The 23,428-nt window shown below is 39.1% G+C and overlaps 1 protein-coding gene and 1 long non-coding RNA gene across 5 annotated transcripts in view; one reads left to right on the top strand and one right to left on the bottom strand.

Moving 5' to 3' along the window:
* The window catches only part of LOC104147431 (uncharacterized), a 170,494-nt gene extending 169,671 nt beyond the window's left edge, over positions 1-823 (bottom strand). For both annotated transcript variants that reach the window (XR_011141396.1, XR_011141397.1), the window contains exon 1: positions 754-823. This is a non-coding gene — a long non-coding RNA (uncharacterized lncRNA). The remainder of the gene's footprint in view (positions 1-753) is intronic.
* Positions 824-1,207: 384 nt separating this feature from the next.
* The window catches only part of SYT9 (synaptotagmin 9), a 60,247-nt gene continuing 38,026 nt past the window's right edge, over positions 1,208-23,428 (top strand). For all 3 annotated transcript variants that reach the window (XM_068945199.1, XM_068945198.1, XM_068945200.1), the window contains exon 1: positions 1,208-1,394. In XM_068945199.1, the coding sequence (XP_068801300.1) occupies positions 1,247-1,394 (148 nt within the window). In that variant the 5' untranslated portion in view covers positions 1,208-1,246. The remainder of the gene's footprint in view (positions 1,395-23,428) is intronic.

The following is a 23,428-nucleotide window of genomic DNA, read 5'->3' as shown; positions in this document are numbered from 1 at the left end:
TTCCTCAGCTGGCTGCGCGCTCTGCCCTCCTCCCTCTCAAACCACAGCCTGGTCTCAGGTGTGCAAGATTTCTCATTGGTGTTTTAACTCTCTCTTGCCCTGAGGAGCCCACCCCAGCGCACAGGCCAAACATAACTGAAAAACACCATTCACTACAGGAAATTAAAATTCCGATGTTTTCCTCCTCCACTAGGCTCCGCGCAGTGAGTGCATGCGTTATTTATAGAAAATAATTTCAAGACGACTAGTTGACTGAACGTAATCATTTCTGAATGGGAGTAGGCAGTGAGACACAAAAAGCATATGGTATTTAACAAGCTGTTTATAAATATTAGACGTAGACTATCAAAGAAGAAGTTTGGGCCTGACTCATGCAGGAGGAGAGGAGGAAGAGGAATTTCCTGCAGGTTTGCTGCTTACCAGGACCTGCATTCAAGACTGAGCCTTGTTTTTGAACTCTACCCCACTCCCGAAGTTTTCCTCCACCTCTGCTTCCAGATGCAGCCGACCCGTGGCGGGGGATCCCGAAACGCTCCGGGTGTGCTCCCCTGCTAGCCGCGAGGGCCCCTTCCCCGCGCCCAGCCCGAGGCGCCGCCGCCCCTGGCTTGAACACCGCTAGCCACCTTCCTCCCCTCGGCCCCCCAGGCCGCTCCTTGCCTCGGGCCACCTCCTGCTAAGTCTCCCCCCCCCCCCCCGGCTGTACTGGTCTCGCACTTCTCCCCGTCCGCCTCTCTGAGGCGCTCGGCCCCTCACCTTCCCTCAGCTGCGCCCTGCTCCGCCGCGCCCAGCCGCCGCCGCCGCCGCCGCCGCCGCCCCCCGGCCCGGCCCGCAGCCGGCAAGAGCGCCCCCAGGGCGGGGGGAGGGGCTGGGGGCGGGCGGAGGCATGGCCGCCCCCGCCGCCGGCCGCCCGCCCGCCGCTCCCGCCGCTGGGGAGGGCTGCGCCAGCGCCGCGCCGCGCTGCCCGGCGGGAGGCGGCGGCGCCTTCCCTCCCCGCTCTGGCATTCAACTGGTGGGACCCTGCCGCAGCCCGGAGCAGCGGCGAGGCGCTCCCGCCGGGCAGCAGGCGGCGGGACGGCCCCCCGGCGGGGCGAAGCGGGCAGCAGCCGGGCGGGTGCGCGGCCGGACGCCGCTGGCCGAGGATGCGGGCGGCGGCCGGGCGGCGCGGGCGGCCGCAGGCGGGCGGCGGGCAGCGGCGCGGCGCCTGACCGCAGAGCTGCGCCGCGCTCCCGAGGATGCTGGGGGGGCGATGCCTGGCGGCAGGGAGGACGAGATTTGCCAGAAAGCGCTGCAGCTGCTGGCCGAGCTCTGCTCCGTCGGGGCGGTGGAGGACGACAACTGCCGGGATTTCATCTACTACCTGCGGGACAGGGCCCGGCCCCGCCTCACCGACTCGGGTATGGCCCGCGGCCGCCCTCACTGCCCTGAGGGGAGCGGCGGGAGGGCGGGGGGGGCGGCTGGACACGGACACCGGCGTCCTGCCCCGGCTGCGGGGGAAGGGTACGTGTCGCAGAGGTCCCTCAGCGGAGAGAAGCCGTTGGCGCCGGGGCGCGGCGGGGGGGGAGGGGGCTCTCCCGCGCGCGGGCTGTGGGGCAGAATGGGGGGTTGTAGATCTGACAAGATGTAAACTGAGGGGTTTTTTTTTTATTATTTGTGGAGTCTCTTTCCCTGGAGATGTTCACAACCCGTCTGGATGTGATCCGGGGAAATATGCTCTAGAGGCTCCCCGCGCTCGAGCGGGGCGGGTGGACTAGATGATCTCCAGAGGTCCCTTCCAACCTCAACCACTCTGTGATTCGGGGATGACTGTGTTTTTGTTATGGCTGCCTTACTTTTTGTATCTTGGCCGAATACTCTGATGTTAAAACTTCCACTCAGGGAAGTTTCTTAATTAGAAAGCTGAACTCCCCCTGCTCCAAAATGGTGAGTGAAAGATATAGATAATCTACCATGTACAAGGGAAAGGGAATTTATAATTTTAAGTATGTTTACTATATTTATTATTATTCTATCCAACTGACTTTGCACAGGCATGAGGAGAAGTTTAAAGAGCTCACCAAAAACTTGATGAACATTTGTAGTACTGAAAAACCTGGGTGTTAGATCAGCTGATTATCATAGCACCGATTCATTTCTTAATTTATTTCAGAGAATGTTAATTTCATTTAGCATAGGGCAGTCTAATTGCAGTCGAAAGATTTTTTTTGTAATTGGTGAGTCTGAAGAAGCATTTAAAGTGTAACTTACTGACAAATGCATGGATTCGCTAAAAGGCCTTGAGTAATCCAGTAAAAATAAGAAAACTAGGGGGAAAAAGGTCTTACATGGCAATAAACAAATAAGGAGTTTTCCAGCATTCAGTTTGCTTGCATCCAGAGCTATCTGTAGCCATTCTGCCTTCCTCTCTCACTTAAAAATATTCAAATTTAAGTGATTCATGAAATGTTTGATAAGAACTTTTCAAAAGGAAAAATTAGGCAGATTTGATTGTTTTATTCATGTAAGTAATAATTTTTGTGGCTGGCACCTGTGATTTCTGCAACCTTCACTTACCAAGGGATCAATCACATACTTGTGTATGAGGTGATAATTCACAAAATGTCTACTTAAGCAGGCAGCACCTTTCTATTGGCCTCAGTTTTAACACTTTACTTTCTGTAGCTGCAAGCAGTCTCGGAAGGTCTAGCAGGCAGCACGTTACCCATAAGCCTTGGCTCAGAAACCACCCCTGTAGAGTAGCAATATTATGTTAGGAATTTAATTTGTCTTGTATTTGATTAAAATATCTATGTTGTTCTAGGTAAACTGGATGCCCGTGAGGTTTGTTTAGTCAGTCCTTGGATTTGATGGTATAGGCTGTAAGAAGACAGTTGTCTTGACTTACAAAAAGAAGTAGTAATGCAATTCACAATGACAGGGTAGTACATTGACTAAATCCTGCTTGATTTGCATAACAAGTTTCATTGGCTTAATTATTAGTGGTGAAATGGCATTAATAAGCCCTGATGAGAGATCCATCCACTTTCCAGCACCTGGTCATCTAAACATGGGGATATGAAGAAAACCTGTGGTGAAAGAAAGCATCTTCGTCGCAGAATTAGGCAAAAGATGCTTTAATTGTTATAAACAAATGTTTTTTCATGTGTGAAGATTATCACAGAATCGTTTAGGTTGGAAGGGACCTCTGGAGATCATCTAGTCCAACCTCCAACACATTATTTGTGCTATTCAAACCAAGCAACTTCCTCTTAGGCCAGGCAAAAGAACTATCTGAAAATGCACTCAACTTTGATAGAGTTGAGAAGAGTGCAGCTAGCAAACACATGTGATAGCTTTTGTACATGTGCATTTTTGCCAATACAGTGGCTAGTCACCTAAATCCATCTACATGGTAGATGAAGATGATACATAGCACATATGGTTTGGGCTGTTCATATATGTGGGCTGTATTATGTGAGTGGTAGTAGGGCTGGACAGGTGCAGTGGCTACTGCAAAACTCATAGCCTAAGCGAGGAAGTGAACTATGGGGGTTGCTGAGCCAGATATCAGGGTTTGTCCACAGACTTGGCCTCATGCCCTCTTCAGTCCTAGCAGAAAGCAGTGAGATCCCCAGAGAACGACTCATTTCTTGCCTGACATCTGTGGCTGTCTGTATGGCTGTCTGCCATCTGGATATTTGGTGTGTGACTCAGATTAGGGGGAAGACTGGATGCTTTTAATATGCACAAAACCTTTTTTTTTCATGTAGTTTGCCCTATTACGGGAAGTATTGCACAACTGTGTATACAGCATAAGGTTAGGGCTAATCAGCTCCTAGTTTAATGCACTGGTCCACTGGATTTAAAGGACGACATGGGTGAGTCAGATGATAAAGGTATTCAGAAAACAAAAAAGGCCGACTGGGTACTTAGTGAAAAATCTTCAATTACTTCAATGAGAGTTACGTGTCAGAGCACCCTTGAAAATCCCAGTAGGCATTTATCTGCATCCTTAAGCATTTAGATACCTTAATAAGCTGGGTCTTTGTCTGTTCCATTCCTCTATTGGTAAAATGTTTATAATATTTCTATATCATAGAGGGAGTTTATGAGGATAAATTGCCATAGAAACTCTGAGCACGCTAGAGATATAATATCTTCATTGGGGAGAATTCATATGGACCTGGTAGAGATCTTCAGGTGGAAACCGTGCTAGTAATATGGGCACTTGAGAACAATCGCTCAAAGTCAAATAATAGTACCCCATGACACCAGATAAAGTCAAAAGAAAATTTTGCAGATGAGGAATGGAAGTTGTTTTCCTAGAAGAATTATACCAACTTGTAATAAAAAAAATCAAGGAAGGAAATCTTAATGGAGAGACCATTGTTAAAACAGGAAGACAAAAAACCCCACTTCCTTGTGGACTGTTCCTCTAATAGATTCACCTTGCAACTTTTTAATTGAAAAGCTTGATGCGTGGCATGAATCAAAACTGCCAGAAAGGGCATATACATTTTCATACATGTGACTTTGGACTGTTAGACAGGTGGACACTTTGCAGAAGGAAAAATCAAGAGGAAGAGTTATATGATTTTGATATAGGATAGTTATGAATTTGGCGTAGAAGAGAGGAAAAAAGTAAGTTAACTTCTTTCCTTGACTAGAACTAGTGTTGTGTTCTCAGTCTACAAGCTGGTAAATGACTGTGGATTACACTTCCCTTCTAAATATCTTGGCTGCATCAGAGTTGAATGACATTTCAGAAATGAATCTTAAAGCTTTTGCCACTGTTTGTTGTTGTGACACTTGTTTATTTTTACAAGGTTTCAACACTGAGCAATTTCCCAGAGATGGCAGTGGTAGGCTGCCATTGCTCTGTGAAAGAGCGGCTGCATTTCTGCATTGCCTTTTGTTGCAGTGTTTTCCCAACTCTGCAACTAGCTTCTGATGCCTGAGTACCTTATATAGGATGCTAGATAACAGCAACAGTGCTCAGTGTGTAGTTTTATGTTTGCTGGTATTTGGTGAGATATCAGTAGAAGTTAGTTATATAAAGGAGAAGTATAAAGGAGAGTTGCACAGAGAGACTACCTCCTTACATCCTTAGTACATTCTACAGATTTAATTTTTCTTCCTTTAGTTAAAGAGTAAAAGGATGCAACCTTCAAAACTTAAATTTAAAAAATTGTGAAGGTCACAGGGAGCTTTTAGAAACCTGCAGAGTAGGTAAAAAGGAAGATGTTTATGAAGTTAAGGGATATCTAAAGAGGTTAGGCCATTAATCATGATGAATTTTCATTAATGTCAGGGTAAGCAGAATAATTAGAGTTAAAATAAAAAGTAAAGCTTACTATTCTTGTCTGTTGTATTGGATTGCACGTTTTGCAGATAAGCCAATAAGGTATTATGTTATTCTTAATTAAGGTACTTTAAAATTGACCAGTATATGCTAAAATGGAATAAATGATGAATATCGTGGGTTTAGTGATAGCTATTAGACATAAAGTATGCTACAGGTCATTAGTAAGAGATCAATACAATATAGTGATAGAAGGACAGATTTTAGTATTTAATCAAATTAAAGACTGCAGTCAAGAAACCAAAAAAGGTGGGCATGGAAATATGATGGATATTGAAGAAACAATATGAGACGGTAAGGTTACGTTCTTGCAGTAGAATTAAAGACTCTTGTTCATCATTATTTTAAAAAGTATACTTTAGCTTCACTTAATTCTTATGCACAAGTAGTATGTATTACAATGTTAACAGGAAAGTCAGAAGTACAAACAAAAAGGCGTAAGTGGCCTAAATGTGGCTTTCCAACTTACTCATGGAATGTGGAAATCAGACTTTTTGTTTAGTGTGTACCTGAGATGGACTGTTCGCTCTACAGGAAGCAAATAGTTTTGAGAACTTTTCTTTATCCAATCACAATTATGGTCTACATTTCGCCAAGTATGAAATTATGTAGATTAATTATATGGAATTATTCAATTGAGAATTAGGTCCAGGATTTTAAAGGAATATAAACCAATTGCAATTTGACAGAAACAAGAGTCTTAATTCTTTTCAGTCTCTCTGAAAATCTCAGTTTAGGTTTCTTCAAATTTATCATTCACCTCTCATGAAATAGTATCCCAGCAGCAAGCTTCTTTTTAATTCAGAACTGAATTGAAAAAAAAAAAATTTGAGTCATTAACTCAAAATGACTCACCTGATTATTTTTTTTTTCAACTTTCGAAAAACATATATCAGCAGTTAAGCTGCAGAGTTTCATCTAGATGCTAAATGCGTCTAGATTTATCTAGATAAATGTAAAAAGCATTCAGAGTTGTAAGGGCAGGAGAAAGATTTGAGGGGGTGAAATAAGTTTCGGTATGTTTTTATTTTGATTTCACTTATTAATGAGCCATCGCTTTCCAAATTTCTAATTTTTTTGCTCCTGTGAAATGAATGTAAAATGCTACCATTCAAAATTGATGGTATCCTATATGCTGTGTGCAAAGCTCTGTACAAGATAAAGGACAAGTATGAATCATATTCACTGACATAATTTCAAATGAATGGTGATGTATGAAGCCCAAATACCTTTGAGTTTCAAGAACCAGAGTACTGTTTCCAGATTTAAAAAAAAATACAGTACTACTAATATTTTAAACTGAAAATAGATTTTCATTTTCTCTTGTGAAAAATCAGGAATAAATTTGCAAAAGGTGAAAGATGCACTTTCTGTTTCCTACATTCTCAGAGGCTACTACTCTTTAATTCCCTGTAAAGAAATGGGCACTCAGAGATTTTCCTGTAACACTGAAAGAGTTTAGTAGTTGGGTTTCTTGGGAAATCTATTTTAAACAGATAACTCTAAAATTTGAAACAAAGGGCAAAAAAGAACAAATTATGCTGAAAGAAAAGCAACTACATGTGTGCTTAGTAACAACTTGGAGACTACAATTATTTCTCTGCAAAATCAAAAATGTGGATGCAGTATGAATGAACATGAAAAGTATATAAATCATGATATTTCTAGATAAAGTTTGTACTGTAATATAACTGCATAGAGATACATTTTCCCAGAATACAGTTTTGTTCTTTTTACCAGTAACCTGTGTGTGTGTATATATATATATATATGTATATATATGTATATATATGTTTCTGTTATAATTTATACTTCAGAAATAGAGTAAAGGAAGACAAGAAGATTGTTCCTACTTATACAGCTGTGATCTTGAGCCTCAATCAGGTTGTTACAAAGACAAATACTGTTCAAACGTGAAAGGACAGATCCTTGCACTACTGAAGTAATTTTACATTTTTCAGTTGACTGATGTCAACTACACTTGTTTGTATTGTAACTAAAGTATTTTTACTAACATGCTCTATGTATATAGTGTAGATATTTATATAAATAGTAGTTATTTACTGAAGTCATTGCAAGCAAGTTTGTGAAATAAATCTAAAAGAATAACATACCAATTAAATCAGAAGTCCGTTGTCCACAGACATCCCACAGCTTATGTAAGTTTCTTACAAATCTGCAGTGAATCTTAAAGAAAATGGCTATTTTGAATTGTAACAGAAATATACATAATTGAAGATAGCCTAAAGGGTAATGACAAAAACAACAACCTTTTAAAAATTAGGGTGGCTAAATACCGTATAGCCTTTCTTACACCTGACTTCTAAACTTAAATGCCAGTTTTGCTGATGGAAAACAGTAGGTTGAATTTAGCCCCTGTACATGTGACTATATCTGCTGCTAAAACTTTATCGATATGTTTGTCATAATTATCTTATTTCAACAGGATCTGCATATGCCTCTTGGGTAAGTAGGACAGGGCAGGGAACTGGCTAATTATAGTTTCCTAAGAAATATCAGTAAGTTGAATTTTTGCAGGCAGCAATTTAAGTTTGGAGACACCAAACTTGAATCACTTAAATCCATTAAAATTACAACTCTACTTATGGGCCATTAATTCCTCAAAAACTCACGAACATGTGTTACAGTAATGCTGTTTTTCAGTATCAGCGGAATTCTGAATGGTTACATTTTTGTGTTTATTTGAGTGACCCTAGCACAACTGATCAGCCACATTTCTCCCTAGATACCTTTCTGGAAATTTATTTTTCCAATTAATTTATGAGAGTTACATTGACAATTAAGAGACCTAGAAGTCTAACTCCAAAATGATTGCTGTCATAACAAGCAGCTTTATGAACAGCAGATGAAGTTAAATTCAGTATTCAGTTTTTTGAGGCTGCACGCCAATATGGCATCTTTTGTGTGTAATAAATAGAGGTTTGACATATACTGCAATTTTCCCTTTAGTGGAGCATTGGTAGGATCTGCATCCTTGAACTGGCTGCATGAAATAAACAAGAATTAAACTTTTGGGTAAACGCTGCCTGTGTCACAAATTTCATTCTTGTTGATCAACAGATTCAAAAGTTTTAAGTATGACTGCAAGTGCATTTTAGCACTGAATAGTACATTTCTGTATATTTGTGAAATTTGTTGCTCCTTCCTTACCTTGAATAGTTTTTTAATCAGTTCAAAAATAAGAAACATCTGTCAGTGAATCCTCCATTACTTTTCTTGGGCAAAAGTTTCTACACTATCAGGTGACTGAGGGAGGGGTTAATTTTTCCGATTTTAATTTGATTCCATGACGCCGTTTCTTTTTGTCCTAGTGGTCAGTTGGGGCTTTGCACAACATGCGCTGTGTTGACGCAGCAGACCTAGAGGATTACTCTGACTCTGGAGTTACGGATTTGTTTTCTCAGAATTGCTTCTGGGTTGGGAAGAAGAGATGGAGCCAAAGCTCTCCCTGTTCCCCCTCCATCTCCACGGTGGACAGGAGAGAAGCAGTTACAGCTCTTTTCCATCTCCTCTGTCATGTTCTGGCAACAGTAATTCCTCAGGCAGGTGACTGATGCAGACTGAGTAATATGGTCACAACCATATCCTTAATACGTAGTTGAGACAAACTCTTAACTGAAAGCTATTACTTCTGGCCTTTTTCGAACTGGAATGTTTCAGAACATTATATTTTTGCAATTTGTTCTTCGGTTTACATTTATATTTAAACCCGCGTTTCTAGGTTTTCGTTCTGCCACTACCAAAAATAATGATCATTGTTGGTTTAGTGCAAAGCTCTACTTGGGAACTTCCTGTATTCTGCATCTTTTACTGCATTTTGTCATTAATTTAAGCTCTTTTGTGGCTTTATGTAGACTGAAAAGATAAGGAGAGATTATTTTAGTCTAAAGCTTTATGTCCCTGTCAAATTGTTAACAAAAAACATGAGTTTACAAGGCAGCAATTTTAGTTCAAGAGATCATCAGAAAAATTAATTACAGATGGAAGGTTTTTTTTTTTAAACAAAGCTGTCAGCTCCAACTTATAAAATGTTTAATTCCTAAAGTTCATCATCTTACAAGATAAGTCTTCCTTGCATAGTACTGTCAAGTAGCGAGTACTTGATCCGTTTATTAGGAAAGAACAAAAAAAAATCTGTAACATGTAGAAAATGTTATGTGCAATAGCTGATGGTTTGCTGATGGTTGCATTAATGATTGTAATCACACCGAATCTTGTGTGTCTTAAGTTGTTCAATAAGTTTAGCTGCATTTTTTGGATTTTAAACATTCTTTAATCAAGTAAAATCAGTTTGACTTCCTTCAGCAGATATGTACGCTACAGGAATTTGTCTTATACTTGCTATGGTTAGTTGGAATTTAGAAATACAGTGGCTGCAGTCAGAACTGGCATGTGGATGTATATGTCTTGAGCCAATTTACAGTTGATGTGTGTATATCAAAGATAAATGTTGGAAGAGTCCAAGAATATACAAACTGTCAAAAAAAATCTTTTGGATTATTAATGTAAATGTATTAATAGAAAAAGCCAGATGCTAATAATTTCAGAGTTAAAACTTAAACTGGGTGCATGTAAAATAATAGGAATTAGGATTTGAAATGGGGTCATTCCTTTTGGTATCCTTCAAAACTTCCATTGGACATGTTTCCTCATTCTGCTATGTTTCCATGGGGGAGTTTGTTCAAAATTTGTGTATTACCTCTGTCAAACTGTCTATGAGACTCCTCAAATAATTTCTTTCCCCAGCTGATGGACTTCTTGTGTGTGTATGCAATTATTAGCCAAACACTAATATTTATCTTTTGAAATACCCTTTGGTAAATCAGTCTTTGCTGTTTCTACCTAGGTTACATTGTGTCTGGTCTCTCCATATGCTTCCTAGATTTTCTATGTGTCTGTGTTTCAGACTTTTTTTATCTGGGTGTCCCCACCTCATTTCTCAAGCAGTTTCTCATTTTATTTACTGCCCACGTTTTTAATCTTTTTATACCTCTTTTAGTTCTTTGACCTCAACAGCATTGTTTGTTATCTCCACAAATTTAGTATAATTTGAGAATGTAATCTAGCTGTTCAGTCAATCAATATGTTTGACTCATCCTGCATACAGACTCAACAGACATCTGGCCACAGCTATATACGGTTCTATTTAGAGCTCTCTTTTAAAACCTTCTCTAGCTGTTTTATAATTTGGAAGATGTTCATGTCTATACAGTTAATGGTTTCATTACTAAATATTAAGATACTACTGAAAGTGTTTTTTACATTAATCAGAACATATAACTAATTATAATTTGTAACTCAATACAAATTATCCCATGCATAAAGGACTGCATAATGCTAGTTATATTATCAGTGAGACCAACAGTTTTATAATCTTCTATTTCCATTTGTAGCAGATCTTTTACCCATTTGAAAGAGAAGTTTTATTTTCCCTGGAGAAGTATAATGGATAGCATTAGGACTAGTTATTCTATTTTTCTTGAGATGTCCACCATAAACAGGGTGATCTCCAGTATTCATTACGCCGAGGTCTCTCTGCACAGCATAAAGGAGCAGAACGTTTCTGAGTCTGGCTACAGAGACATGCACCAGGTATTGAGATGGTTCTAGCTGAGTGCTATTCCGGTCTCCTTAATAGGGCTGCTGTCAGATATGCAGCAGCAGCAGCATTATGACAATTCTTATCTTCTGAAAAGGGCTTTTAGAGTTGTTAGCAACCAAACACAGCAAAACAGATCTCATATTGATTCAAGATACGTCAAGCTCTGAACAGAAAACTTCTGCTGTTACGAGTACTATTTCTTTAAGCTTTAACAATTTGCTTGGGACGATACAAGACAAAAATCTAAGATTGTCCTCTTTCTAGCAGCAGATCGTGCCGCTGGAAAAAGCTCCTCTTTCTGTAGATGCCCCTAAAGCATCCATGGTAACAAGAGTCCAGCCCAACTTTTTCCATGCCTTTTTTTTTTTTTTTTTTAATTTAACAAATGCTAACGGTAGATTGAATGAGTCAAAATAGAGGTTTTCTCCATGCCAGTCAAGGACTGGGCAGGTAGGCAGCCTGCCGCTTGTGCAGCTTGTGAGACTGGCATAAGGAGCGGAACAGGCAGCCAGGCCTCAGAAGGGACGGAGATCGCTCCTGTTCCCAAGGGACCAAAGAGCACTGAGCAGATTTGCTGGCAGTCAGAAATTGGAGTTAACCGAATTGAAGCTTGGGACTGAGGACCCTACAGGGACACAGTCAGCAGGAAAAGTTGTGCATATACCTTTTTTCTTTCTGTCTGTTATCCCTAGTCACTTTGCACTTTTTCTCGTAAAATTATGTGTCTAGTTTTATTACAGTGAAATTTGCCTTTTACTGAATTTAAAAAGCTTTTGATCATCTTTGGGGAGGTCACTGTAGAAAAAGGTACAGGCAGATCTGCCTGAAAGCTTTGGCTGTCTTGGGGTCTCATTATTACTTTTTTGAGAGGGTTCTTAGTTTGGCAAGCCTGCCTGAGAAAGCATAATTTGACACTGATGCTAGGGATGTGGCTAAACAGGAAGGAGAAGGCTTTACCGCCATGGCTTCACCTAATGAGGAAAAGCTGTCACCTCAGCTATTTCCTATACAGCAACATCACTGTTCCTGCCAGTTTCTCCTGGATGTAGAAGCTGTAACATTTTTATCTGCTCTCATTCTCAGGTTAATAGGTCTTGTTCATGCCTACCTCATTCATTCTCTACCTATGTCTCTTGTTCTATTGTTATGCGTTATACAGAGTGATTTGGCTAGTCAAGATGATTTCTTTCATACTGCTGCCATGAGCCAGTGACTATAAAACAGCTAAAAGCAGTGCCTGGAATAGTATTGCACAGATTGTAAGTGTGTCAGTGATGTGATAATAATTGCTGTATCTGTCCTTCTGTGGCTGTAGTATTACAAGTGAGACCCAGCATGGTGAACAAAAACTGCACCTCCTTCCTTTGATGTATTTCTCTTTATTCTTTTGTGTCTTTCTTGGGAGCTGGAAACCAGAACAGACTTTAACAGCAGCAGCAGACCAGCAACAGCTTCAGCCACCTGAACTCTTCCTCCCCCATACAGGGGGGAAGTGATTTTTCACCTTCAGCAACACCTAAAATACAATCTCAGGATTTACTACTACTTCTGAAGGCTCTATACGCTAAAAGAAGAAGGAATAGGAATTTTGTCAAAATACTCTAACTTCTCAATGTTTTGGCTGGTTTTCCTCCTTTTTCTGTACCCCTCTTAAGAGAAAGATTTCCAGTGGTGGTTGTTGCCATGGTGCTAAGCAGGAAAAGGTCTCTATTCACATCTCAAAACTATGTTAACTGTTCTTGGTTGTCTAGTGAAAGATTATTTCTTCTTACAAGTCAGGCTTGTTTGTTCAGAATTAATGCAGTACCACTCCTCTCATTCCAAAGTGGATAGAAGCTCTTCAGGTCATTCCCCTTGTGTCAAGGCAAATGTGAGCTTCAGCTGTGCTGGAAGAGTCTTAGAATTAGCCCTGTCCTTCTACTTCCTTGTTAGCTGTTCAAATGAAAAACTGCTTCACGCCCTGCTGAGCAGCTGATTGGCCTTGGAGGGAAGAAGCATCTGAAGCAGTACTAATGTTTCATTCAAAATCATGAGAGCCGGGGGGGAGGGGAGGGGAATTCGGGAATTCAGAACCACAGATCAGAACTACTGCCTTTTATTTTATCAGGCCCTTTCCTCTTGAGAAGCGTCCCTGATTGTCTGCCACTTGGGTTTTCTCTCAGGATGGTCTTGCTGACTTGGTGAGATATTTTTGCCAAGGGTAAATCCATCAGTGTACAAAGAGGAGTTCCACCCTCTCTCCCTTCCTTTTGCTTTTCTCTCTCCATTCTCCCTTCCCTTTTCCCAACTCTTTTAACAGCATCTAGTATGATATACACTGTATGGGAGATGGAGGAGCAAAGAAGCTCCATCCTATGCTACTTTCCCTCCTCCTTTCACCGCTGCTGCATCACACCCTACTATACTAGGCACGTACAATCTCTTTTTATTCTATCAGTTAACAAAACAGATCAGAAAGCTGTAAAATTAGTGCCTTAAAATGCTATCTCAATGATATATCAGCCAACTAGAAGTAATAAACCAATTGGTAAGGGAATGCATTGAAATGCATGATAGCAAGAAGAGTCAGCTGCATCAGGGAAATACACGAGTCCATGGACTCCAGCAGTATAAAATAGCCAAAGCTGCAATAGACCAGTTTTTGCAATTCCTAATTCTTCTGCACTCTGAAGCATGGCTGCATTAAATACACCGGAATACCTGCCACACGTAATATAACTGCTGTTAGAAGAAACACCACCTCAAAATCTGTATCCACGTAAGAGCTTGGATTCGTTGTAAATAATGTAGTATATGCTAGGGTTATTAATCTGGGAATGTTGCCACTGACTAAAGATGGTTTTCTTAGAGCAGGACTAGAAAAATGTTATGTACAGAAGTGTTGCATAACTAGCCCTGGACTAACAAGGAAAGCCTATTTTTACAATCTTTCCAGCAGTATTGCTCCAGTAAATGACAGCAAATAGGAAAATAGGCACTAAGCCATTAAGTATTTCTGAGAGAAATATTAATATAGTTGACTTTAAGAAACCTAAATGCTGCTTACTCTTTACCTATTAGTCTTTGAAAAAAGCTTTTAAAAAGTATTTCCTGACTTAGCAAATTAATTAATGACATAATAATGATAGGTTCATTTAAGATAAGAGAAGGACTTAGCCAAATCTATTTTAAATCAGGACTGTGCAAAGAGATGCGTGACTGCAAAATGTTACTCTACGTTGTGTTAACACAAACTTGTTTGATTCATTGATGTCATTTAGAGAAAGTAGTATATTGACTGGCTAGGATACTAATTGGGTACTGAGAAAATAGGGTTTTTTTCTTAACTGTGCAGGTGACTTGCTGTGTGATCTTAAAGAGGTCTCTCTATGCTGCTTTTATCCTGCTGTTTATGTTGCCTTTTCTGTACTGATGTGCAGTCAAAATTCCAGCTAATCCCCCTCATATGTAATCCATGGAGAGAACGGGGCATGTTTGAAATGTAACAACAGTAAAGCACTGAGCGGAAAACAGCCTAGAAAGCAGCCATGAGAAAACACTAACCCCAAGGACTTAGGTTGAAAGTCATTTTCTTGAATATGGCTCTCTATATTTAATAGTGATCAGACAGCAAGAGCCTGTACTTTGTTGGAGCATCGCAGCACTTTTCCCTTGTAAATAATAAACAATTTTTTTTTCCTTTGTAGGTTAGCAAATAAAATGAGCCTGTGTTATCAGCAAGGAAGCCATAATTGAGATGCAGAGATTTGGTGGAATATATATTCAAATAGGAATAAATAAAAGCATAAGCAGGATTTCAAACACTCTATTTCTGTGCTGGGCTTAATCTCAGTGTTTAGATATAGAATTTATTCTTGATATCTCTTTGTGAGCTTGGATTTATGATTGCAGACCTAAATCCCACCCCAATCTCTAGCCTGTTTTTTCTCACTGTGCAAAAGTAGTAGCAGGTTAACTTTTAGATATTTTTTTGGATATCCCAGCATTTTGCAGTTTACTACCCCTTTTTCACCATAGGGGTTTCAAACATTAACTCTCATTGTCTGGTTAGTTTTCCAAATGCACATATTAGCATGAAACTATTTGAAACCAAAACTGAAAGGACTACTGTAATGGTAATCTTTTTCACGTTATTGTAGCAGGAACGTGCAAAAAAAAAAAATTCATTGTGGGAGATGCCTTGTAATGTGTCCCCCAACACACACACACACACACACGCACGCGCACACACACACACACACACACACGCATGCATGATTAAACAGTAGATTTTTACTGTCTCAATTTATTTGCTTTTAAGGATATATATTTGTTTATTAATTTCATTAGCAGACCTCAACATGCATTTCTTCATTTAAAAAAAAAATTAAATGAACCATCCGTGTCTTATGTGAAAGTCCTCTACAGAAATTATTTAATAGTTATGCAACTCTCTCTCTGCTGACCAACCTGCTAATAGTCTGATTTTTCAGAAGTCTGGAAATATGGAACATGCAGCTCCTTAGGGTTTTTTGTTTTTGTTTTAAGTCAATTGGATTTTATGATATAATTATGTCTTTTTTTTAAATCAAAGTGAATATAATCTTATTCTTTCAAGAGAAACAATTTATTTTTTCAAATTGCACTTTTTAGTCGTTCAAGAGAATATACCCTTTCCCTATATCCGATTTTATCTAATTTGAGGGTAAATTTTAATTCCTTAACTTTGATTTCAAAAGCTGCTAAAACAGAGCCACCAAATTTGACCTCATGATTTCTGTACTATTTTATTTAACTTAGAATAATCTTTGAGAGTAAAATTTTCAAAGAAATGCACATGAGTGAATCTACTCACACCCCACTGACACTGTGTGGGAATTTGATACTTAAGTCCTTCAAGTATTTTGCAAATCCCAGCCTTATAGTGGTTACAGAAAATAAGAAATTGTGTTGAAATTACTTTTCCAAGTACTATAATGAATAATCATGTGTCTTTGTCATTTATTCCCTTTGTCTTACTTGAATAATAATTGTAAGCTATAACAAGAGATTCACAAGTTCTTCCATGAAAGTACAAAAATGTAGTTATTTTTTTCCTCAGTGCTGTGCATTGTCAGCAAATTTAGAAATTTATAGTGTAATCTTAGCTTAACTTACTGAGGCAAATATAGCTTGTTAAATGTCAGCCTAAGGGTGCAAATAGTGTTAATTTAAAGGAAATAGGATCAGAGACACCTCCTGAGAGAGGGATCTATGCAAGCACCTGATTCTAAAAAGGCTTAAAATAATGTTTGTGTAATGTACTTTTGTGTGTATTTTTTTCTTAATACAATCAAATCATAGGATATGTGGGTTTTACTGTTATCATTATCTTTGGCCATACAGGAGGAGGACAAGAAGTGCAAGTTGGTGGGTGTGTTATCTATCTATGGATGTTGGATGATAAAGAAAAAAGTGTTAAGTGTTCAAAAAACTTACCATACCACTGAAGTAGCTGCAAAAATTAGCAAACCCCATCACCAGCATTCCAGTTAGCAAGGTTTCTAGAGACCTGAGAAGAAACTCCCATTCCTACTATATTTTCTTCTGGGCAAGAATAAAAAATACAGAGACCAGAAAATGGAAAAGCAGCAGCTAGAGACTTATCATCAGTTTACACCATTATTTGTTTGATTTTTTTTTCCCCTCAGAAGTAGCTGAAGTCTTGGAGTCCTTCAAAAACCAAGGAATTCCTCAGATCTAGGAGTGATCCAGCAGAGCAATTCTTTGGGGATGAGAAAAGATAACAAAAACTGTGGCTCAGTGTTTCCAGCTATCTGTGGCAACCGAAGGCTGACCTAACCAGGCTTTAGCCCCCTGGCAGCAACAGTATATATATGTAGCAGATTTGTAGTTCTCTCACAAAAAATGTATGCTGCAGACTATCTGTTAAAACACTTATTAGTACGTCTTCTCTAATAGCTAAACACAACAAGATAGTACATGCCGGACAGCAGTCAAAGACACTCAGTGACATGTAGTTTACTAATTGCTATTAATGTTTACAGGATTTGGAATGTCTTAATTGATTTTGGCACTGGAAGTGCAATCTGTTAAATTGCTCGTCTCCTTTGTTTCATCCTAGGCCTAGTGGAGAATCTCATTTGCAATTAACTGTAATTGCTATACTGTATTTATTCTAAAGCATACAATACATTACTATTTTGCCACTGGGAGCTCAAAATTGGAGAGAGTTAATTGCTTACAAGAATATTCAAAATAAGGGGAACTTTGAGTTTTTCTTCAGAACAGAAAAATACTAAAATTTTGACATAGGTCATATACCAAAGTTGTAGGTCTGCACTACTAATTCTACTTATTTCCATAATTCGTGCATAAAGACAGTACAGGTAAAACTACGTTACCAACTACTGTGGCACAAAAGACAGAAGGAAAGGAGTTTGGGTAGCTGCACACAATTATGACTGTAGCATTGTATGTCCATGTTGTGCCCTCACCAGCAGTGAAGTTTGTGCCAGTTGCCAGTTCCAGGCATGCATCAAGCAAGCCTAGAGCGCAAACTGCAGGAGAACTCTACACTGCAGCGCAGCCAGGAGGGAAACTGCCTCAAATGCACCAGTGGTGCATGCAGATGAGTGCAGCCAGACTCCAAGTATAGATGCAAAGCAAATTTGCACCAAAAGAATCCTTCTCTTCCCCTTCCCCTGACTCCCAATGCTAAATCACTAATATAAATGCCTCTTATGTTATTTGGGAAGACTAGGGCTCAAAGTACTGAAACAAATTATGTTTATGCTATCTATAAGAAGGGACAATTGAGTTTTTGCATAAGGAATTATACAGTAAATCTGAAAAGCAATACATTTCTTCCACATATTCTAGAAGAAAAGGTAGACGAAGCGCTAAATTGTTCACATGGGTTCATCTGCTGAAAGTGTACCCTGACAATTTTTTCAGTTTAAGCAGCCAAAGCTCACGTCGTCTGTCTAGAAACCTCAATAAAAGAGAGAGCTTTGCCAAGAAGCAATCTAGGACAGCAAAGAAAGCACAGCAGAAAAAGGACAGGAATCCAAAATTTTCCTTTGCGGGAATGGGGAGCTACATTGTCCCCTGATACTGCCTAGGGTTTGGAGGTTGGAGCACAGGTCTGTTTTTCAAGTTTGAGCTGATGGCACCTGCTATTTCCACTTAGTGAGTTGATCGAGGAATAGTGAATCATAAAAGTTTACTTGTTCTTTGTAAAGCAGAGAGGATACTCTGTAGTTCCTCATATTAAAGAACTAGCTGTTCTGATTTTCTGGAGAGAATAATTTCAGGAGATAAGATACGAATCTAGTCAAATTAACTTAATGAAAATGCAAATCCAGTAGAATGAGTGTAGATTCTACATGCTGCAAGCATGAGATACAAAATTTATCCAAGGGACCGGATGTGACAAATAATGACAATAAAGCTGCATCTACAATATTAGAAATACCTCCTATCAGAATGCAGAACGTAAACAGAAACCGGTCTTTGTTTTACCTTCTGCAAATGGAAAGACAAGCTTAAGTATATAATGGATTGATTTCCAGCACGTTCAAGCTGTTTGGGAGCTTGCTTTTAATTCAGTTAATTATTTTGATATTATCCATTCACTTAATTATCAGATTAATGTTCTTACATAATATGTAAAATGGTGCTTTGATAATAAAAGGTTAATGCAGAGTTTGCTTTAGAACAGAGTATAGCAAGACTGAAACCTACAAAATTCCATGTTAGAGGGGGCTATTACTTTTTATAGCAATTGCATATACATAAATGTATTCCAGGAAGATAATAACATGATTGAATGGAAGACTACTGCAAATTTTTACTGTAGAAAATATACATGATTTTGGATAAATGCTATTGCTTAGACCTTCCACTAACACCATAACTACATTTACTTACGTGACTTAAATTTTCACTGTGATCTGCCAGATTTTTTTTTTTTTTTTACAACTTCATAATTTATGCTCAGCAATCACTTTAAGCTGCAGTGTATGATGACATGACTTCTCAGTTGTCTGTGCCACCTTCTCCTCCAAAGTCTGTTCGTTATGTCAGTTTGTACTTCAAATGTGGTGGCAATATGCCTACTGTCTAACAGAAAGTAGGTGCATTTGGACTCCTTAGGGACATGACAGCTTTCTCAGAACTCAATTATTTAATTAACCCATTTATAAATAGATGATTTGAAAAAACTGTATCATGTGTTCAGTGGTCATAATCCTGCTGGTGTAGTAAACAACTTTTTCATAAATACCATCAAGGCCCTAGAGAGAACGTCGTTTATTGAGTTTATGTCAATGGCCACTTTCTATGAATTTAATACGTACTTTGCTTCAGAGTCTTAGCTTTCTGCTCACACTGATATGTTAGTCTTAGACTTGGGAAGTGCATGTGTGAGAGGAGGGTGCATGGGAGAGGAGGGTGGAGTGAGGGAGAATGAGAGAAGGGAAAGGAGAAACCCTTAAACATACCAACAGAATGTAAACTGATATGGGGCCATATGCCTGAGTCTGCACTGTTTGAAAAAAAGAAGTATACACACTGTTCCTGTTCATTAAGGGTCTAAATCAAAACCTTCAGGACACTTTGAAAGTATGAATTGTTTTAGTTGCTGATGTTTATTAGATGCATCAAACTAAGACACTTTTTCACGGTGGTTAATACTGGTAAATATGGTTCAGTAGGCTGTCATTGCTACAAGTGATTTTTTGAATGAAATATAAAAATTTCTGATCCTTCTAGTAACCTTAAAGTCTCTGGTGCTCACAAGTGGATATTTCCTTATTCAAGTAAAAGGGTTTCCAGTGTTTCTTAAATATCTAAAATAAAAACATTTCCTGCCTTTCTTAGGTGCTAAATGCACCTTGAGGCCCCTCGCAGCTTTTGAAACCTCCAGACACATGTGAAGGTAATGTATTTAGAAAAGTTACTATCAGCATTAAAAACCTGATACACTGTAGCATTCGTATCTTGACCTTTATGTCAAGATGAATGAAAACCAGACTTACTTCTGACTGACCAGTCCTTTCTGAAAGATTGTTTGTTATGAAGGTATGGCAGCAAAAAAAAAAAAGCCTGGTTTTCCATGAAAAGCTGCAATATCTTAAATCTTGACAATTCTCAGAATTTCTAGTCTTAATGAATTAGTTATTGATACTATTCTTTAGTATTTATATTTTATGCTAAACTGATCCCAGCTGATCATGGTGAACTAGCAGCATGATTTTCTCTGTAATACAGAGCTATGGGTATTGTTGGCAGGAATGTAATATAGGGATTGGCAAAGTTAGAAAGAATTTAATCATATATGAGGTTATTTCTAGCTCCTATCTTTGTCCCTTGTCTGTCTCTTTCTAAAAATGTGTTACCGCTATGAATCCAACAAGCTTCTCAGAAGCGTCTCAGAAACTTCTGACCTGTCACAGTAACGGATTTGTTTAGCTTGCCCCTTTTGCCTTGTGATATGGACACATTTCTCCAGTTATAACTCTACCCAATTTTACTCAAGGAATGTAAGGGTATGTTAATGTATTTTTTTTAGCAGCCACTGACAACAGTTCACATCACCTCTGTGAACTCAGACTGACATTTAGAATTTAGAGAGTAGGGATCCCATGGTTATTTCATTGATAGGGCAGTAAATGAACTGGGATCTGGGATGGGGGGATGACATCTGACACTACTACACTATGTTTAGTGTTTGCTTTGTTAGTCATAAATACAGCATATCTGCAATGCTAAAGAGCAATACAGCTTTTCTGTCCATTAAACTAGTTAAATGCAAGAAGAAAAACCCCTTAAGCTGTCTAGTTTCGATTTTACATTCAAAAGTAAGTACAACATGAAATCATACGTTTCATGTGAAAATTCCAAAGAGTTGTTTCTAGTAATTCTTTTTTTTTATAGATTTCTTTTAATATAAGGAATGCCCTGCATGACTTTACAATTACACCCAGGGAAGCAGGAATTCAGATATGCTCAGTTCTTACACAAAGCATACATTATTTAGTATATGCTTTGCAAAAGAAGCAAGTTGAGGTTATCCTTTATATTTGGATTTGCTGAAATTAGGAAGACCATCACATCCTTAAATCACTTTGCTTCCTAAGAATGATAGTGCAGAAGAGCAGTCTGAATGTTAAGTCTGAATGTCAAATCTGCTTCTGTGATGTGTTTTTCCTTTGGCCTTAACAGTTTTAAGCTGTTTCATTTTAGATTTCTCTTCATCTTCTCCATCTGCCTCTCTTAGTTTCTCTGTTTTCATATATGTTCTGCAATTTTCTCTTAGAAAATCTGCTCTTTAGAGAAGGGAGAGATGTGATTTCCAGAATTACCTGCTACTAACAGTCAGTAGAAGCCTTGAACTTATTTCTTCTGGAGATGAAGAAGAGCGGGGATGGGAAAGAGGTATTTGCTGGTGGATGCACCTTGGCGAAAAATAAACAAGTTTTCCCACAGCTTTTTCTTTTTACACAGCCTTCAAAAAATATTTTCCCTGCGTAAAGAACAAATAAAAATAATCTTGATCTTTAATGTGAGCAGATAACCTCGTTCATTATAGCTTCTTAAAACTCAATGAATAAGGCAACATGTTTAAGCCAACCAACCTTCCTTTTTACAGAGAGTGCAACTTGGAGCATTTGAAAAGGTCAGTTCTGCTGGTCTCCTCAAAGAACCATAAGTATTAGAGATGGAAAGAAACCGTGGCACAGGATAGCCATCCCCTTGTGGGTGCAGGCTAGGCCCAACAGTAAATTGCTGATTAGTTTTCTTGCCTAGCTGTACATGTCCCAGTCAATAAGACTTCTGTCATATCCTAGTACATAGGACTGCCAGGTAGTATTTTTTCTAACCAGTATTCATATTGCCCCTCTAAAAAAACCCCTGCTTAGCACCCTTAAAAGCACCTCTGTATTCCTGGTCTGATTATCTTAGACTCAGCTTTGTGTAAGAGATTGTATAAAATAGCTGCACCACTTAGAGTAGCCACAATAGACTGTCCTAAAAGTAGTTTACATATGCCTGTGCCAGTTGTGACCTACTTGCTTCGTTCTCGGTTGTTAGCTTTGCAAGCTTTGTCAGTGACTACAGTACTTAAAACTAAAGCTCAATATTTTGTTTACTTGCTTTAGGAAAGAGGTAAACAAAGAGGAGATAGGACATACAGAGACCTAGGCCTAAGAGCCAAATAGCTGACTGCAACTGTTGCAGTCTGAAGGAGACTTCAGCTATTCTGTCCTTTCACTGTCTTCAAATAGTTTCTGTTGTGTAAAAACTGTCTTATCACATTTTGAAAATAGGGATCTGTGTCCCAGTCTTCTGGGACACTTGGAGCTGTGCTCCAAAATGAGTGGTCGATTTCAGAAGTTTTTGGAAAGATTGAAATACAAGATTAAGATGCAGAAGAATCTCTCCAGAGAATAGGCAGGTTCTAGCTGCCAGCTGGCTCTGGCTTTAGGGAAGTACCACATGCAGAATTGCATGCCAAGACTTCAAACAATTAGACTAAGCTTTAAAATACTAGACTTTGTATGCTCTCTATTTCAAATGAGGATGTCAGAAAAGACTTTGAAATCGTCTACATGATTGTAAATTGGGAGATTAAGATGTGAAACAGGCCATCTTGAAGATTTGACCTTTTATTTTCAATCTATCGAATGGGCTCCCTTACTGGTGCATAAAAGCACCCTGCAAACGCTATGCTCATAAAATTGAACTGTATGCATATGCATACTGTTTTAAAAATGCATGTTTTTTCATATTGGGACTCATCTTTAATGGAAAAAAATTATCCATTCTCAACATACTGTAATCCTGTCCAGATATTCTGACATGCTGGAATTTGGAAGCTCAGGTCATGCTGCAGCCATGATCAAGAAGCTACAGTTATGAAATTTTGACTTGGATTTATATCAACATAATATTTTGAAATCTGTCTCACTTCCCAGGGACCTCAGGACTCTACGCTTGACATCGTGGTTGCACTAGGAATGAAATCAATGCAAGTACCTGTGGCACTAGGGCTTTCCTTGTGCTCATGAGATTTCTCCCTTGTACAGCACCAAGAGCTCATATCAATGCAGAGTACAAAGATTAGTCACTAATGGAACTGGCCAAACGCTAAGAGTGAGCACAGATGATCATCAAAAAACATGGTGAAATATGCACACTGAATCGAAATACTGTAGCGCTACTGAAAAAAACTGTTCCTTCTGAACTGCTCAGCACTTAGCACTATTCCCCATTATTCCCAAAATCCAAGCCTACCTCTAAACTGCTCAGCCTTGCTTACAGTGTTTGCCAGCACTCCGATTCAGGTTGCAGTTTAGACCAATGTCGACTGTTGATCTGGAGAATATATGGCACTAATTCTTGTGAAAGCAGAGTGAACTGAGAAGCATCTGGCTTTTTAAGGAATGCTTTCTGTGCTGCACGTCTCTGATTGGAGGTTGTAT

This window comes from Struthio camelus, chromosome 5 (genome assembly GCF_040807025.1).
Source record: "Struthio camelus isolate bStrCam1 chromosome 5, bStrCam1.hap1, whole genome shotgun sequence".
Lineage (NCBI taxonomy): Eukaryota > Metazoa > Chordata > Aves > Struthioniformes > Struthionidae > Struthio > Struthio camelus.
The sequence above is the reverse complement of the archived record's forward strand: the minus strand, read 5'-3'. Positions and strand labels throughout refer to the sequence as shown.